Source organism: Colias croceus, chromosome 12, assembly GCF_905220415.1.
Source record: "Colias croceus chromosome 12, ilColCroc2.1".
Classification (NCBI taxonomy): domain Eukaryota; kingdom Metazoa; phylum Arthropoda; class Insecta; order Lepidoptera; family Pieridae; genus Colias; species Colias croceus.
Window position 1 is genome coordinate 9578053 of NC_059548.1, and position 18941 is coordinate 9596993.

General features: G+C 35.0%; 1 protein-coding gene across 4 annotated transcripts; it reads left to right on the forward strand.

Annotated features, from left to right (window-relative positions):
* Positions 1-354: 354 nt before the first annotated feature.
* LOC123696095 (cyclin-dependent kinase 12) lies at positions 355-17936 on the forward strand. Of its 4 annotated transcripts, none has more exons than XM_045642105.1 (20): positions 355-625; positions 904-1042; positions 1307-1700; positions 2164-2175; positions 2739-2902; positions 3495-3615; positions 4138-4254; positions 5011-5134; positions 5580-5711; positions 6245-6430; positions 6730-6867; positions 8409-8526; positions 8980-9092; positions 9670-9789; positions 10682-10909; positions 11430-11626; positions 11914-11992; positions 12463-12588; positions 13134-13402; positions 15353-17936. In XM_045642105.1, exons 2-20 carry the CDS (start codon positions 952-954, stop codon positions 15576-15578), a joined length of 2955 nt encoding a protein of 984 aa, XP_045498061.1. In that variant the 5' UTR covers positions 355-625; positions 904-951; the 3' UTR covers positions 15579-17936. The 4 variants fall into 4 exon arrangements, with proteins under 4 accessions (XP_045498061.1, XP_045498063.1, XP_045498059.1 ...); XM_045642107.1 differs by having other exon boundaries at positions 1310-1700; XM_045642103.1 differs by having other exon boundaries at positions 904-1700.
* The last annotated feature ends 1005 nt before the right edge of the window (positions 17937-18941 follow it).

The following is an 18941-nucleotide window of genomic DNA, read 5'->3' on the forward strand; positions in this document are numbered from 1 at the left end:
TTAAAAGTTATGAAATAATTTATTAGAAAGCAATGACAATTGTTAATTTATGTATTAAATTGATAATTTTATGAAATATCTTTCACGGTGAGAATTAATAAAAAAATAAAGCTATTGAAGTGATTAAAAATTACTTACATTAAACGGAGAACAGATTATTATTTAGTGCAAACTTGGTTCAACTTAGTAGGTACATAAAATCCGTAAAATTACAGAAATTATGCTAAATAAAGCAAAAATATTAATTTGTGATTTTTATCGGATTTGACAAGTTGAATCGGTTAAAATCGACTTCTCGGCATTCGAGAAGTTTGATGTTGTTTGTCGTCATATGACAACACCACAAAACTATGATGAAATGCAAAAGCAAATGGCTGACCAGAAATCGACATTCTTGAATCCGTAATAAAATAATCCGATGTTATTACATGAATAATGCGCTTTTTATGATCATGATTAGCAAAATAAAGCTCATAAAGCTTTAAAGAATTAGAATACAATAATATTGGCTGCATAAAATAGCCATAATTTAAAGAACTAAAGTCCTGCCTAAACCAATTTAGTCCTAGTATTTTTGCAAATCAAAATCGTGCTTCCCATGGACCCACGTCCGTTTATTTTTGAGGTAAGTCATTTTTATTTATATTTTGTGTAGTTGCATGTAATTTTCTGTTCTAGTCTTTATATTAGACGCAATTTAGTAGATTTATAGATATTTAAGAGGTCTATTTTTAGCACACGTAACTGTTCACTATTTTGGCTTTGATAATAAAAATAGAATTAAATTTTAATTTTGATTCCTATATATTTTTAATATTACATATTTTATTGTAAAACGATTTCAAAAAAAAAATGTGTCCTAAGTATGCCTGCCAAGTGAAAAATTATTTTTTTGGTTTTCAGTTGATGTAGATAAAACTGGCAGACACCGTGGAGCTGCCGTCGTCCAGCATGGAGCGGAGCCACGACAAGCGACATAGCAAGCACCACAAGGAGAAACATAAGAAACATTCGCACAAGAAGCACAGGAGTCATTCCAGCGGTACACACGATCAATCTTATGCTACTAGTAACTCAGTTAAACCCCTGGTGGAGTATTCCGATGTGAGCTCCGAGGATCTGTCGGCCCCGGAGGCCGGCGAGATCGAGAGCGAGGCTAGTTCGATCGGAAGGCACATTGCCGACGACCTAGATAGAACCAGGAAATCCCACTCGGTCCGCACGTTTCTCGACAACAAGATCTCGGTCACGACCACGAGCCGTCGGGCTGCGGACGAATACGCTCTCATCCGTGATTCTTCTTCAGCAGCGAGGAAGAAGCGCGACCTGGACTACGACGATGAGCTGGAGTTCGATCGTTACAAGAAGAAGGGGAAAAGAAAGAAGGACAAGAAGAAGAAAAAGAAGAGGTCCAAACATCGATCGAAGTCCGCAAGCTTAGAGAGCGTGTCGCCAGACGATCGCTTGCTGACCGAGACCGCTAGGCCGCCGACGCCGCAGCGGTACACACAAGTGCCTATAAGCGAATGGGAGAAACCGTCCTCACCGCTCCATAATGGTTCATGTTCTCCTGTCTCCCCTACGACCCCGCCAATATTGCGGGACAGACATGACATATCACCGAGGCATAGGATTGATCATCATGAACCACACAACTTATTACCATATTCTCCACTACGTGAGAGATCTCCATTAATCAGGTAAATCACCAATTTATCTCTATATTTATTACCCTTATAGCATTTACCAACATTTAAAATGCATAGAGTGTGTTTTGTACTAACTTAAATATTCTGATAATCTTATCATCATGTAAACAACCAATATCTCAGACTTTGCTCTATAAAATATAATAACTCCACTGAACCAACTAAATTAAAAACCAAAAATATGTTTTACTTTTATGTCATGAGTTTTAAGTTCTATGTTAGTATTTCTATCTCTAATTATATATGACCTTGTCAAATAAATCTACTTAAAATTAATTATATTTTATAACTTGGATCAAATTATGGTGCTTATAACTAAAACAGTTAAACTACTTTATTTACCCAGCTTTTGGATACTTCAAGAAAAGCTTTTTTGGAATAAGAAATTGTGTATGTAACAATCATTTTATAATGCCTCATCATTAACAAATTTAATTTCTTTTCATGCAATCAGTATTGACTTATGGTAAGCCTTTTAATTATTTGTTAATTGTTAATATTAAGTTAGATATTGTAAGGTTATTTGTTTCATAGTATATGAAATCTTTTATAGAAAAATGTTTTTATTACATAAAATAATGTACTACAGTAGTTAGTTACATTCAAACTGTTATATTATGTTAAGGGGCTGACATGACCAAATTGCAGCTTATTTGGGCAGTTTTTTAAGAAAAGATATTTAATCTAACCCATCAAAAAAAAAAAAAAAATAAATAAATAAAATATACCTAAGTGATATTGTGCTCTGTGTTAAATTTGGTCTTGTCAGTCCCTTAAGTTGGCTTTGTTATTCCAGCAAATGCATTTTGAAACTTATTTTACATAAAGGCATGAAGGAGAATATAAACTATTATAACTCAGATTGTTTGAAAGATTTGGTTTTGAGTCTGCTTGGATTAGTATAATAACTGTTAAAAAAATTCTAAAAAATCTTCCCTGAGGCCCGATTGACTAGTATTATAATATTAGTAGATTAGTTCTAATTACTTTAAATTAGAATTATTCTAACAAATTGTCGACTATTTGTAGCACAAGCAGAAGGCGGCAGAAGTCTTCCACACCGCACACACCATCCATTCCACCATACCATGATACTGTGACTATAGATTCTGATAACGAGGAATATGAGAGCCGTCGTAGGGAATACTGGCATGAGCAGCACAGGCTGGCTAACGAAGTTATGGTTATTTCAGGTAAAATTATGGTTTTATCTTTTTAAACTCAACTGCTCTTTAAACTTAACTTCAAAGACTTGCGGTTTGCAGTATGGAAACATCATGGTTGTTCAATCACTCCCTTAGTTTATGCAAGTGTAAAAGAATTTATATGTTTTGAAGAGAAACCAGAGTATGCAAATGTGAAAGGTTAAAAAAACGAAAACAAAAATAATAATTGACATGGTAATGTCATCCGTAACACCTCTGGACAACAGTCTCCACCAAAGACTGTCTACATTCAGTAGCTTCTAGCCATCCTGGTCAGGGTGTCCAATGGACACTGTCCATCTAGTTGAAGACAAAAATATAAAAAAGACGTGTGGCACTCGGGGACTGCCGTGGTAAAGCTATTGCATAGCATGCCTTCAAGCCACACCTCCGAGCCCGTCGGAAGTGGGGAGCGTGAGGTTTTTTCGTTACGGAATTTCTAGATTCGGTCCCCGCGCTCAAGGCCCGCGATAGAAGCTATGCAATAGCTTAAACGTCAAAACAAATGAATTTTGAAGTGACCAATGAAATAGCCTTGAAACAATACCCTAAATAATTAAATATATATTATCGTGCACAGACTCGCCGGTGCACGAGTCGCGCAGCCGCGAGTTCAGCCCGCGGCGGCACCGCAAGCGCAGCCCGCACCGCCGCCGCAGCCGCGAGCGGGAGCGACACCGGGACCATCGCCTGCACCACCGGTAACTGTATACTAGCCACTACATTGTCTACACTAATATTATAAAGAGGAAAACTTTGTTTGTTTGTTTGATTGTAATGAATAGGCTCATAAACTACTGGACCGATTTTAAAAATTCTTTCACCATTCGAAAGCTACATTGTCCACGAGTAATATAGGATGGGTTTTATCGCGGAAATTCCACGGGAAATATGCGAGTTTTTCTTTGAAACCGCGGCCGAAGCCGCCGGCGGAAAGTTAGTATGAAATAAAGTAATATATGCAGTTACGAATTTTGTTATACTGACATGATTTAAAAGAGCAACTATGGAGTTTCTTGTCGGTTCTTCTTTCGGTTCTCATCAACTACTATTTTTAAAAATAAATTAAAGACATGCTTAACTAATTTCGATAGCTGATTGTATTATACTAACTGCAAAATTGTTATTTCTCATATTTGTAAAAGATCATATTGTATTGTTCTTGTTTGTGAGATTAATAAAGTTCTTTAAACCGAAATTAATTAAATTAAATTCTTCCCCAGGTCGGACAGCCGCAGTTCGCTCAAGCGTCGCCGTTCAGCGTCACGCACTAAGCGACGCTCGTCATCTCCGCCGCGACACCGAACCAAGCATAAGGAGCCCAGTCGGGATCGGCACAGGTAATATTATCTAGATATCTACATTGAGATAATATTACTACGTATGGAGGAGACACCACGAACAATATCTGTGCGCCATTTTTTTGCTCTAACTAAGTTTTAAAAATTATTATCTAAATAGTTAGGTACTTACCGATGAAAGTTATTCCTTTGCACTTTTCCGTATTATTTGTATTATTTGTGCAATATCGTAACACACACGAAGGCATATTTGATGCGTTTCACTTTAAAACAAATATAAAATGAGCGTGCAGTTACGCCATATGGCGTATGTTGAGCGGAACATAAGTGGTGTAGGCGGTGACGTCTCCATATGTATATCTCAATGGATATCTAGATATAAATAATTGTCCAGATATGATATTGTATGACATATAAGTTGCGATTAAAACTAATAAAAAAAAGGTTCGACCAAATACCTTTTATGATTTTAAATGTTTGCACAAGAAAAATTGCTAAACAGCCGTACGTGATTAAATAGAAGTGCCATCAGCCCATCACTTTTCTAGGAAATAGAGGTTGACATGACGCAATTTTTTAAACATACTTTTTGAAAAATTGGACTATTTCTTGTTATAAACAATTTCTTTTTCGTGAGGGGTGAACATAGAGGGTTTTAATCACTTTTTTTCCTAAATACTTGTTTTATTGATCTTTGGAGTAGTTATTGCAAATCAAACAAACCATAAAAAAACAAAACATATTTCACAAAATGAAGTTTTTTTTAATCTTCTAAATACTACATGTTTTTTTCAGAAGCAGGCACGACTCGCCGAGCCCGCCGACTAACGTTCTGCAGCGTAGGATAGACTTCAAGGAGAAGATCAGCGATACCAGTCTGTTTGCTGAACTGGTCAAGGACAAGCATAAGAGAGCTAAGGTTATTTTGATATATTAATAAATTGATAAAAGTGTTACTTATTCTTACGTCAAATTGCTGGTTTTTTCAAAATCACTACATAGCATAAAACAAAGTCGCTTTCTCTGTCCCTATGTCCCTTTGTATGCTTAAATCTTTAAAACTACGCTACGGATTTTGATGCGGTTTTTTTTAATAGATAGAGTGCTTCAAGAGAAAGGTTTTAGTATATAATTTATTAGGTTTTAGACAAAGCGGGCGAAGCCGCGGGTGGTAAGCTAGTATAAATTTATAAAAGTATTATAGTGTAAGTAGTAGTTGCTGTTTTTTTTTTAATAAACTATAAATATCATAAAAATTTTGTCAATTCACCCATTTTCTATTTTGTTGTAAAGAGAATATGGTTATGGAAAAAAAAATAATTTGTAAAGAATGCCTTCACATAATATAATCTGCTCTTAACCAGAAACTGCAAGAGATTCTGAACCAAAAGGAGGAAGAGTCTCAGGGTGCGATGTCGAGCACGGCGTCCATCAACAACGCGGACATTCTGACGATAGACGAACTATCCAATGCAACGGCTGATAGTTCTACGCAGGTAATGTGGAAATTTATAATTAATACTAGCTGTTCCCCGCGGTTTCACTCGCATTGCTCCGCTCCTGTAGCGTGATAGTATATAGCCTTCCTCGATAAATGGGCTATCTAACACTGAAAGAAGTTTTCAAATCGGACCAGTAGTTCCTGAGATTAGCGCGTTCAAACAAACAAACAAACAAACTCTTCAGCTTTATAATATTAGTATAGATTAGTGTTGCATTGTGCAAATAATTGATATTGCATGCGGAGACTATAAAATAAAATATAAAAAAGTATGTAGAAGTATTAAAAATATCATTGCAACAGTATTGGTTAAGTGAAGTATCTAAAGGTTGCAAAAAAATCATATTTATAACAGTAGAAAAATAATAAATTATATAATTTGTATGATGCCTAGATTCTGATTCTTCTAGTTCTTCTATTTTATTGTAATGAAGCTTTAATGTTTCTATAACACACACAGTTTTAATAACACAAATATCGAAATGACGCGTTACAACTGTGATCCAAATATCTATTACACTCCTCCAGGCGTCCAAAGAGAACGGTGACACGCACCCCAAGGGCCAGGACGTGGTGGACATTCCGATGCCGCTCGCTGAAGACTCCCAACCCCAACCTCCAGCACCACCACCACAGGAACCACCACCAGAACCTCCGCAGCCACCAGACGAGCCTGTGACGGCTAATGGGGATGCGGAGACTAATGGGGAAGAGGTATATAATAACAGAATAGCATGGCAAGTGGTCACTAAGATCGCATATTAGTCATTAAAGGCATTTGGGTCGCTCAGGGGTCACTAAAGTCGTTAAATGGTCACTATATGTCGTCAGTAAGGTCGCTTTGTGGTCACTATAGTCACTAAGGTCGCTCAGTGGTCACTATAGTCACTGAGATCGGTTTGTAGTCACTAAGGTCGCATAGTACGCACTATGGTGACTAAATCATGAAACTAAAGAACTTTCATCTCTTTAAAGAATTTTCATCTCTGTTTAAAAATAACGTTTTATTTCAGCCAACATCCACACCACCGATCACCAACACAGTGGCCAAGGGTGGTAGCGTAGTGGAAAGTGTGCTCCTCAATAGTCAGCAACCACCGCTCCCTAAGCCCAAGAGCCTCACAAAACTGCCTATGCCGCCTAATACTCAGGTATTTAACGATTATTAAATACTAGCTTACCGCCCGCGGCTTCGCCCGCTTTGTCTAAAACCTAATAAATTGTATACTAAAACCTTCCTCTTGAATCACTCGTATCTATTAAAAAACACCGCATCAAAATCCGTTGCGTAGTTTTAAAGATTTAAGCATACAAAAGGACATAGGTACAGTCAAAGCGACTTTGTTTTAAACTATGTAATGATATAAATATGAAATAATAAACCTTTATTACATATACAAAACGATTATTATGTACAAATAAATATTTTGGAAATTGAATTCAGAATAAACACAGATTTAATTTTTAATTTAAATTACACTTGTTTTGATACAATAATTCATACTTATTTCAATTATACTATTTCGTAATTAGTTGATTCATAGTCGGTTATAAAAATGCCTTAAGAGGGCTTATTCAATTTAACGCAAGTCAAAATCTCCACGATCTATTACGATAGATCGCGGCTTGCGCTATCCTTTTACTATGAACATCATAGGTCCACAGGAGAGCGCCAAGCAACATGTCCTCTCTCTGGGAAGGCTCGCTGCCGACTGATTTTAATCGGGTCGCGCGCAGTGTTTTATAGTACTTTAAAAAAAATTGTAGAAAAATAATAGAGGTACCTTAGTTGATTTTTTAAATTTTATCTTATAAGTAATACGTTCTTTTATTGCAATATGTATAAATTATATTCAACTAAGTCAAATATCTTGGTGAAAATAATCATTTTGTCGACTATAATTTCTAAAAAAATTCACATTGTTCGGATTTTAATTTCGTAAGTTAGGAGTCCAAATTAAAAAAATCTTTTAACTAACTATTTTAATAAGGATTTTTGCAGTTAGTTAAAAAAAAATGTGTGTTAGATCTGTCAGCAATTTCAGATATTTTTAGCTTTGAAATTGACACTAAAAGTGAAATCAAGTAATCATCGGCTCAGTTATCTTGATGGTATTCACAAATACTGTATTAATTGAAAAAAACTCTTAACTAACTATATAGACAATAAAATTCCCTAAAATTATTAGTAATTCATATGTTTGTAAGATAAGTGGTTGATGGACAATCTGGTTTGAAAAATCACATATTTGAGCCAAACAGCGCACGGACCGCGTACACGGCCTTAATCAATGAAATATTTTTGCGAAATATTACAAGTTCTTGTAGATATAATGATACAGATAAGTTTAATAGCTCTTTATTAATTAGATGTGCTATTTATTACATCAGTAAATAAAAATGTGTGCGTGTACTAGTGTACACACGTAAGAAGTGAAACTTCTTTATGACCTTATTTAAAAAAAAAAATTTACTACCTATATGCAAGTTTACAGTAATACGTCGAATCACGCGTGGTAGGGATAAGAAAAAGATGGCGCGTAACGAAAAAATGTTACACTAATTTTTTTTCCAACCCTGATAAAGAAGTTTCACTTCAATAATGTGTGCAAAAAAAAATGGATTATTACTTTACCATTTTTAACTTTTATAACCTAGTTCAAAATTACAAATTTATTTGTATGTTTTACAGGTAGAAGACATTAAAACTCTAGCCAACGAGAGTCCACTGAGCACTCCATCGCCCAGTCCCGTGAAAAAACCAGAAAAGCCCAAGAAAACTGGCATCATGAACTTGCCTATGCCACCTGGTATGTATTTTTATTAACTTGCTTGAAAATAAATCTATGTAATTTTCCAGGATACAAAATTCAGCTTTACATAATGCGCATTTCATTTAATAAGTACAAGTTTAGTGTTGCCTTATTTTTCATATTAATTGTATAAGAAAGATCAAGATCAATAAATGTTCAATTCATTGTTTGTTTGTACAAGTTCTTGATTGAAATTTATTTTAATGCGCATTGCAGGTTTATCAAACATTCATTCATTCAATTTATATAAATGAACACCAAATAAAACTTGCTTAATCTATTTACTTATATCTTGGTATCCTGCTTGAAGCAACCGCGCGTAGTTGTTATTATTATTATAGTAATCCTTAAAATTATTAATTTAACCCAAATACGACAAATTATTATAAGATCTATTGAAATTATAAAAATTTCAGTAGATCTAATAATAATTTAATATTATATTTATAGTGATACCGGGTTCAGAGGAACTAAGTGGGGATGAAGTGGAGGGTTCAACACCACCGCCCGTGTCCCATTCGGATAGATACTCGCATGTGTTCACCAGGAAAAAGGACAGTAATGTATGTTTTTTTATTTATATCTATACTAATAATATAAAGCTGAAGAGTTTGTTTGTTTGTTTGTTTGTTTGAACGCGCTAATCTCGGGAACTACTGGTCCGATTTGAAAAATTCTTTCAGTGTTAGCTCATTTATCAAGGATGGTTATAGGCTATATATCATCACGCTACGACCAACTGGAGAGGGGGTGAAACCGCGTGGAGCAGCTAGTTTGTAATATGTGTCGTTAATTCTTAAAGAATAAAGTTGTTTTTGTATATTTTGTTGACTGTTAACCACTTATTAAGTGGCTTGGAGTACAAATTAGTTATTATGAATATTAAAAAATAGGGAAATTTAATAAATATTTCATTTTTGTGTGATAATCTTAACAGACTTTAGTTGTCTTTAGACTATAAGTAGATGGTTTAACAAATTAAAAAATGAAATTTCACTCATTGTTTTTACAAAGTTTACTATATTCGAAACCAAATTCCATGGTGACAAAATTAGTAAAGTTATATTTATTCCTTCTATTATCCATTCTTTTACTCTATTTTAAAATAATCTCGTTATTAATAAGTAATATCTCTACCAGAGTGGTGCAAAATTAAAAAGGCCTCGCATATTAAAACGTCGCGGCTCGAAAGTGGTGCCCGTGGTCACCGCTACGCATCACGCGAAAGACTGGGGAGAGAAGTGTGTTGATGGCTTCCAGGTAAGAAATTATACAGGGTGTAATCGTTAAGTGTGCACAAACGATTATTCCGTAACTATTGCAGATATCAAAAAACTTTAAACTGTTATCGAAAGCCCTTTACCTAATGAGTAAAATGACATTTATAACTTTTTCTAAAATGAAACGGGAAATATCCAAAAAATGTACATCAAACACGCCCATACATTTAATTTATCATACATTTTGTATTCAAAGCAAATGTTCGAAGTGACATCCTCGTTTTGGAATACCATTGTATTCCACATCGAGCTCTATTTACAGTTTCTAAATGAATTTTCAATAAAATTTTCGAAAAAATTTCAGCACAAAACCAAAAAAAAATAATAACAAAACCTTTCATATTGGGGATAGTCATATCTCATACTAAATGTATGGGCGTGTTTGATGTAAATTTTTTGGATATTTCCCGTTTTATTTTTAAAAAGTTATTATTGCCATTTTACTCATTTGGTAAAGGGCTTTCGATAACAGTTTAAAGTTTTTTGATATCTGCAATATTTACGGAATAATCGCCTGTGCACACTTAACGATTACACCCTGTATATTATGTCTCTTTGATATAATCTTGAATAAATTACTTAAATTGGTACTTGATAGGAGGTATGTTAAGTTATACACTGTGGCTAGATCTAATTGTATCAAATAAAATGATTTTTATTTTTTAGGAATAAAATATTAACATAAAATTAATGCATTAATTTGGTTATTAAGTAATTATTATTATTTATATGGGTAATGCGACAAAACCTAATAAATAATCAGAAGTTAAAAAAAATCAACAGTTTGTAGTAGTATTCACAAAAATATCTCTAGAACATATCCAATAAATTGAATGCATGACATACCAAATCTATAGAACATGTTTTTCTAGGTGATAACCCAAATCGGTGAAGGCACGTACGGGCAAGTGTACAAAGCTCGCGATAAGAACACGGGCCAGCTTGTCGCACTCAAGAAGGTTCGACTGGAAAACGAGAAGGAGGGCTTCCCGATCACTGCGGTGAGAGAGATCAAGATTCTGCGGCAGCTGAATCACAAGAATATCGTTAATTTGAGAGAGATTGTCACGGATAAGCAGGATGCTATGGACTTTAGGAAGGTGAGATTTTATAAGTGTTTGTTTAGTGCTGTATGTGACTGGTATTTTAATGATTTTACATTTTTTTGCTCAAATATTTATAACTACCTTCGCCCGTGGTACATATTTCGAAATAAAAGGTAGCCAAGGTCCTATCTCGTGTATCAAAATAACTCCATACCAAATTTCTTGAAAATTGGTCCAGTAGTTTAGGCGTGATTGAGTAACAGACAGACAGACAGAGTTACTTTCGCATTTATAATATTAGAGTGGATTATACTTGACGTAAAAACGAAGTACCTTAATTTTTAATCAAGAATTGAGTAGAGCTATATTATGAGCATTTGAGCAAAGTGAATTGATATCTATTTTTTGAAATTGTTATTGGCGTACAGATCAACAAATGATAATTGCTTTTCTTATATTTTGTATTTATCAATATTTTTTTTTTTTTTGCATTAAATTTTAATGCATTATTAATTATATGATAATATTTGCCTGTCTTTCTGTCTTTTTATTATGATAAAATATTCGATTGCAGGATAAAGGCTCGTTCTACCTAGTCTTTGAGTACATGGACCACGATCTCATGGGCTTGCTGGAGTCCAAAATGGTGGACTTTACGGAGTCGCACAATGCGTCCATCATGAGGCAGCTCCTCGACGGCCTGGCATACTGTCACCGCAAGAACTTTCTTCATCGAGACATCAAGTGCAGTAATATATTGATGAATAATAAGTGAGTGAATGTTTGTAGGATTATTTAACCAGTAAAAAAGTGTTTAGAAGTGTTCTGGAGAAAATAAATGTCGGAAGTTGATTTTTTTTTTTATATTTTACAATTTTACAAGTCTTATTTTCCGAAGGAAGCCTGAGTCAACATATAGTGGAGACGTTGAGAGCTGTTTTTTTTCATCGATTTTTAAATCATATTTAACCATTGCTTTTTTGATATTTTTTTCATAAAATAAAATCCTTTGTATAATATTTACACGAAAGGGTTTCAGTTTAAATATACGCTTACAGGGGTGAAGTGAAATTAGGTGACTTTGGTCTCGCGCGGCTGTGGTCCGCTGAGGACCGCCAACGGCCCTACACTAACAAGGTATAATAAGGTTACATTAATATGATTAACAGAAAATAATTTGTAAAGAAGACCTATTTGTTAGTTTGCTTTAACCCATTGAGCCCCAAGCGGCCCGATCGGTCCCAGACACAATAGATTTTCTATTGTGTCTGTGGTTCCGGGACATGAGTTATTACGAGATTTTTTTTATTAACTGAATCACCTAGGCATTCCAAAAAATGTTTATATGCAATTTACCTTGTCATTAACGTTTTTAGACACAATTTATCAACTAACTTAAAAAAATAATAATAAAAGGGTTCTGAGTTCAAATGTATTCCTTTTGGGATGGATTTCCTTTTTTATTTGTTTAGTTCTGAAAATTTGAATGTAGTTTTTCTTGATAAAAAAAGAAATATTACATTAAAATCGCCACGCAGATGATGTCGCCAGCAACAAACAACATTCATACTTCATTGTTATTAATATTAAGTAATAAATAATTAAAGGTAATCACGTTGTGGTACCGACCGCCGGAATTACTTTTGGGTGAGGAGCGCTACGGGCCCGCGGTGGACGTGTGGTCGATGGGCTGCATACTGGGGGAGCTGTTCCTTAAGCACCCGCTGTTTCAGGTACAATTATTTATTTGTGATAGTTGGGTTAATGACATAATGACATTTTATTTGCGAAAATTGCCGTTTCCAAACATGCCAGAGACAGATATGCTTCTACAAACAAGTGCATTGATAAAATTAATCTGTAATTAATAGGTTTTAAGCTATTGCATAGCTTCTATCGCGGGCCTTGAGCACGGGGACCGAATCCAGAAATTGCATAACGAAAAACCTCACGCTCCCCACTCCGACAGCCACGGAGGTGTGGCTTGAAGGCATGCTATGCAATAGCTTTACCACGGCAGTCCCCGAGTGCCACACGTCTTTTTAATTTTTATATTTTAAAACATTTTCTGTATTGTCTAGCTTGATTTTATTTGAAAGTGGTCTTGCACTTATTTGAAAAATAAGATTATGCTATCTGTTTCATAACTTTGTTTTACAATAACGTATTCGCTTATATTCATTTTAAAACTCTTCTATACATTGTACATTAAGTATTTTTTGTATCATTGCAATACACACACTTCAATAAATAATAAAAAACATTCCCAAAATTCCAGGCGAACATGGAAATGATGCAGCTGGAGATGATATCCCGTGTCTGCGGCACCCCTGTCCCAGGTGTATGGCCGAACGTAGTCAACTTGCCCCTGTGGCACACTCTGCGTCCCAAGCGCTTCCACAAGCGCTGTGTGCGGGAACACTTTGCGTTCATGCCGGCCCCAGCGCTGCACCTGTTGGACAGGATGCTGGAGCTGGACCCGGATAGACGGATCACGGCTGAGGAGGCGCTGAAGAGCCAGTGGTTGAAGAGCGTGGTGCCGGACCAGTGAGTTGATTGTTTTTATGTAGCGAGTATGTTTGGTGTTGTGGCATTTTTGTCAGTGTGAATGCCTGAATAGCGTGTAAAATTTAAATATATTTAGTATCTTATACAATACAATAATTTAGCATTATAGGCCCTCTTCACGTTTACTCGTAATCGCTGTAATGGCGGTTCGATCATTTATTAGGCAAATCGATTGTGAAGATGGATTACAATTAAAATTTCCATCCATTACAATTGAAATTGTAACAAATTAACACATTATTTTCAAAATATTACGCAGGATTGAATTGATTTTTTAATTCACAAAAATAGTTCAGTTTTCTGGCCTTTGGCACTCGCCAGGCACTGCCTTTTTTCAATTAATATTAAACTTATATGATTTATTAAATATTACTTATATGAATATTACTTATATGATTTGGTAAGCGTTCGATACCATCTCGCCGAGTCTGCTCATAAAAAAGTTAGAATCAGTCGGAATAAGGGGCCTTGCGCTTGACTGGTTCTCCAGCTACTTGACTGACCGCAAACAATACGTAAAAATAGACGGGATAGCGAGTGAGGTCTTACCAATTAAATTTGGCGTACCGCAGGGCAGCATACTCGGTCCCACCTTATTTACCCTGTACATAAACGAAATAGTAAACTTACCCCTAAATAGTGCTCAAATAATATCCTATGCAGACGACACAGCCATTATATTCCATTCTACCGGATGGGATGAGGTGTACAAACTCGCAGAATCTGGACTCCAAACTTTAGCTAAAGCTCTTGATAGAAATCTCTTAACTTTAAATATAAAAAAAACTAAATTAATTGCTTTTTCCAAAACACAGGCATCGAAACCTAATCAAAATCTCCAAGTTAAATTTCATACGTGCAATAATCCTGAATTAACCAATTGCGACCAAAACTGTACTACAGTGGAACGTGTAAAAACAATAAGATATCTCGGAATCACACTGGACGAAAACTTATCTTTCAAATCCCACATAGAAACATTGTCTTCGCGAACAAGAAAACTCATTTATGTAATGAAAAAACTGCGAGATTGTACTCCTCTTCCAATTCTCACCTCCGTATTTCACGCGCTCTGTCAATCTATTCTGCAATATGGCATATCTGTTTGGGGGGGCGCCGGAATAACTAACTTCATCACTGTGGAGAGAGCGCAAAGAGCCGTCATAAAGGTGATGCTGAGAAAACCCTTCCGCTTCCCAACAGCTGACCTGTATAGCGAGTTCGCAGTCCTAAGGGTCAGGCAGCTCTTCGTTCTCAAGGCTGTGTTAACTACTCACAGAACCTTAAAAATAAGAAAGGACTTTAAAAAACTTACCTCAAGGCGCACATTCTCACTGCCATGTCCTCGTGCATCCTCCCTTTTAGCTAAACGATGTCCAAAATTTTTATTTCCTCGGATATACAATAGTGTCAACAAACATTGTAACATAACACTACTATCGAACTACACATGCAAGAAAGTCATAAAGAAATGGTTACAAACGCTATCTTTTGAAGAAACCGAACAATTACTTAAAGGACCACTGAGCTAACACACATGCCTTCACTCACAAACAATGACACATACTCACACACACACACTCTCACACAAACACGCAAACACACACACACACACACACATTATCACGAACACGCGTGCTGCAAACCGCAAAATAATGTACTTTGTGTTTTTCTTTTATTTTTTTTTATTAATTGTATTAACTTCCATTACATTAGATTATTTACCTTCTTGTTAACTCTCTACTGTCCATAACATATGTATATAACCAAGAAGCGCAACTCAGGGTCCCAAGACACAAGTATTTCACTTAGTTTGGGATCCACTGTCGTACTTTAATTGTAAAACATAAAATGGACAAATAAATTTATTTCATTTCATTTCATTTACATATAACAATCGATTAAAATATGTCAATGTAAATTTTCCAGAATGCCAGCACCAGAATTGCCAACCTGGCAGGATTGCCACGAGCTCTGGTCGAAACAACGGCGCCGCCAACAGCGCGAGCAAGAGCAGGGCAAGCCCAAGGGCTATAACGCAGACGACAAAGACTTCAAACAGAACGAATCCTCCAACCAATCGGACTCGAGCTTTAAAAGTGACTTCAAAGAGTTCAAACCCGACCCCCCGCAAGAGACTGGTCAAGTGAAATAGTATTTGGAGTATTACTATTACGGCTATTACCGGTAGTGTTCAAGTGCCGCGCCTCTATGAGGAACAGAAAAGTGGTCCAATGGATTTGAAGTGATAGTTTTGCCAGTACTGTGGAATAAAGTGATATTGCCAGATATAAAACAATTATTTTGGGCGTGAGTACTGTGTATGGTGTTTTTGAGATGTTGTTATGTGGATGCTACAAATTCTGCCAATAATTAGAAATCATATTAGGAGCTATATGTAAATTACTGATGTGTAATAATCATGTATAGAATGATGCTTTATCATATTGCAATAAATAGATGTTCTATAAATAAAAAAAAAATGCTCATTTAGCGTTTATATCTGAATATGCGGCATGTTTTAATAATATGTTCCTAATAATGGTACGGTATTGGAGCCTGTTGAGTTGGTTTGTTGCAAAAGTGAATTTTAGAGGATAAATGTGGATGAAGTGATATTTAGTGAAAAATGGACATAGCACTGATAAAAAATTGAACTAGTAGTAAAAATTGAAGTGAATCAAATAAGTACACAGAGACATTTAAATGATTTGTAAAATTGCTTTTATGCACATAAAAAGTAAGTTATAAACCAAAGCATCGAGCATTGCGCTTGTTACCTGCAAGGATTTATTATAATTATTATCTAAGTGTATATAACGGTGTAAATATAGTGTAGCCTGTATTTAGTGTTATGAACAACTTGTTAGTGATGCAATAATATGTTGACGTGTTAGATAAATTCAATAAAATCATTTTAAATTAGCCCCTTGTTGGTCCAATTGTGTTGGTTATATTTTGGTGATGGTGCCAAGAGACAGTATTTGAAAATGCTTCTGCTATTAGAGAATTATCGACTACATAATATATTTTAAACAGAATTTAACTTATTCCAGTACAAGAACATCACAAAATGTAGTTTCAGAGTCTGTGATCTTTGATTACTTTGCACAATTGACAATTCTTGCTTTAGGATTTGAGAATCAATTGGTAACTACAGAACCAAGCTAGTGAAAATATATTACGATTGTTGAAAATTGTTTTTTTTAAACAGGTAAATATTTTTTTGTTTACTATTAGGTAATTATTTTTTTGTAAATATTTGTTTTCGGTTTTTTTTAAAGGCATGTTAAATTTTATTAAATTAAATTACTTTTTCAAAAATCCTGTAGGTAGTAGTTTTCCAGATTTTATTCAGGCATACTAATAGTACCAAAGGTGTATCTGTCTTTTTAACGTAATTAAATATTTACAGTGCCACAAACTTAACTGACCCGGTGACGGTGTCACTGATGTCGATTTTTGTGCCGCTAAATAGTAATTCCTCGGATGCAAGGGTTAAAATAATGTCATTGCCAATGGTGTAAATTAACATTAATAAGTAACTTTTTATTTATGCAAAATATTTCGTATGAAAAGTCTGTGAAAATGTGACATTTCAAAATAGCGACACATAGTTCCAGTTTTTGCCACCGGGTCAGTTCAGTTTGTGGCACTGTAAGGATTCATAGATGAGTCATGAATTGTCAATTATGTGACAATATTTTGCATTTAATTATTTTTAATAATTTGTATAACAGTTAACACATAAGTATAATGTAACAAAAATCCATTCATCTTATGTTCATATACACATTCTCAATAAAATGTACATTGTATTAAAAGTAGTAGTTAAATTGATAAAAATATTTTATGAATAGTGAAATTGGCTTTGTCAAAGTCACAAATAGAATTTATTACAGGGATATGTTACTGCATTATAATTTTAAAGTATTTAAATTTTTAACTGCATTCATAAGGGGTGTTGAGCAGAGCTTGGCACTTTCCTATTAACATTGAATAACTGCAGATTGTAAAATGTAGAAGTGTGAACAAAATAGATATTGTGGAATCCAAAGCAATAAGTCATATATATGTGTAGATTTGTGTTCGTCGGATTCCACAAGTTTAGTTTTATTCACGTTATTCCATAACCAAAATATATATGTGGCCTTGTCATAGATCTTAAAGTTCAAGCATTGCCTTAGGTTTTACAGCGAAGTAAAGACCTGCTAGTTTTATATGTAAAAAAGACTAATTGTACAGCCGAACGTATCGGAACATGTAACATATTAATTTGGACAATCGAATAATCCAGAGTTTAGGCGAACGACAATGAAGTTGTATTTATTAGTTGGATGTAGGTGTATATTTGAAATGTTCCTTGAAACTCGTAGCCACAATTTTATGCAATATATTTATTTGTGTGCAGGTAAGACTGATGTCCCCGTAACTCTGGATTGTTGTTAATATATTATAATGCAATTGTATAAATGTACCTACCTTTTATAAAATAAAATACATTGAAGCGAAATGGTGGTTTTATTATTCCTTATTATTTTTTTAACATATGGAAAGCTACACACAATTCTTTGCATAGTAAAGAATAGTCTAATGTGAAATTGCTTAAGCGAATAATTCTACCCAAAAAAAAATACTTTAAAAGAAAAGAACAACACACTTCCTTAACGCTTTAGTTAAAGCATTATTATTTTTTTTTTTTTTTGTATGGTGTTTCTCAATGTTAGCCAGAAGGGCTACTACATTTTAACGCGGACGCGGGGGTGAACTGAAGGTTCACCCTGGTAGCGACATGCACAAGGGCGTCCCCCCGCCACGGGGACCACGAACCTCGGCTTGAGCTGTCGCTTGAGTGGAGGAGGCCAGAAGGGCCCTAATCGGACGGGTAAAGCATTATTACGTCGTGGGTTCGATTCCCAGACCCCAATAGTCTAAAAAATCATCCTGTCTGGCAGGAGACAGAAGGCTGATCTCCTTACATATCCGTAAAAAAATCGACCAGTGAAACATGTAGAATGCTTTTTCCGATACAAAGCTTAAATTATTTAGTATAGTTAAAAATAACTAAATAAGGAACAATTTATACAAGCGCATAGTCGAGCGTTCTATTGAATCGGATTGGACGCGTAGTTTCGCTAGAGAGCGATGGATACGAGCAAATGCACGCACACCAATCAGCGTTGTTCACGTGCAGATCCGCGAATGCTGAAGAGTGAAGAATGCTCGCGTCTTTTTTAAAATCCGAGAAATAGTGTTACCTTACCTCCGCGTTTTGGATAGATTCTTAGATGCGCTTCCACTCTGCACTAGTACAAATTTCCCCTGCGTGTTATGGACACGCTAAATCATAATAAGTAATTATTGTTATGTTATATACAAACATTCAGTAGAGATTAAATAAAAGCCTGTTAAAAATAAATATTTGGAATCACACGATTCAATTGAATTAGGTTTGCAAAAATGAATGAATGAATAAAATTTAAACAATGTAAACAACATAATATTAACTGAAAGGGGT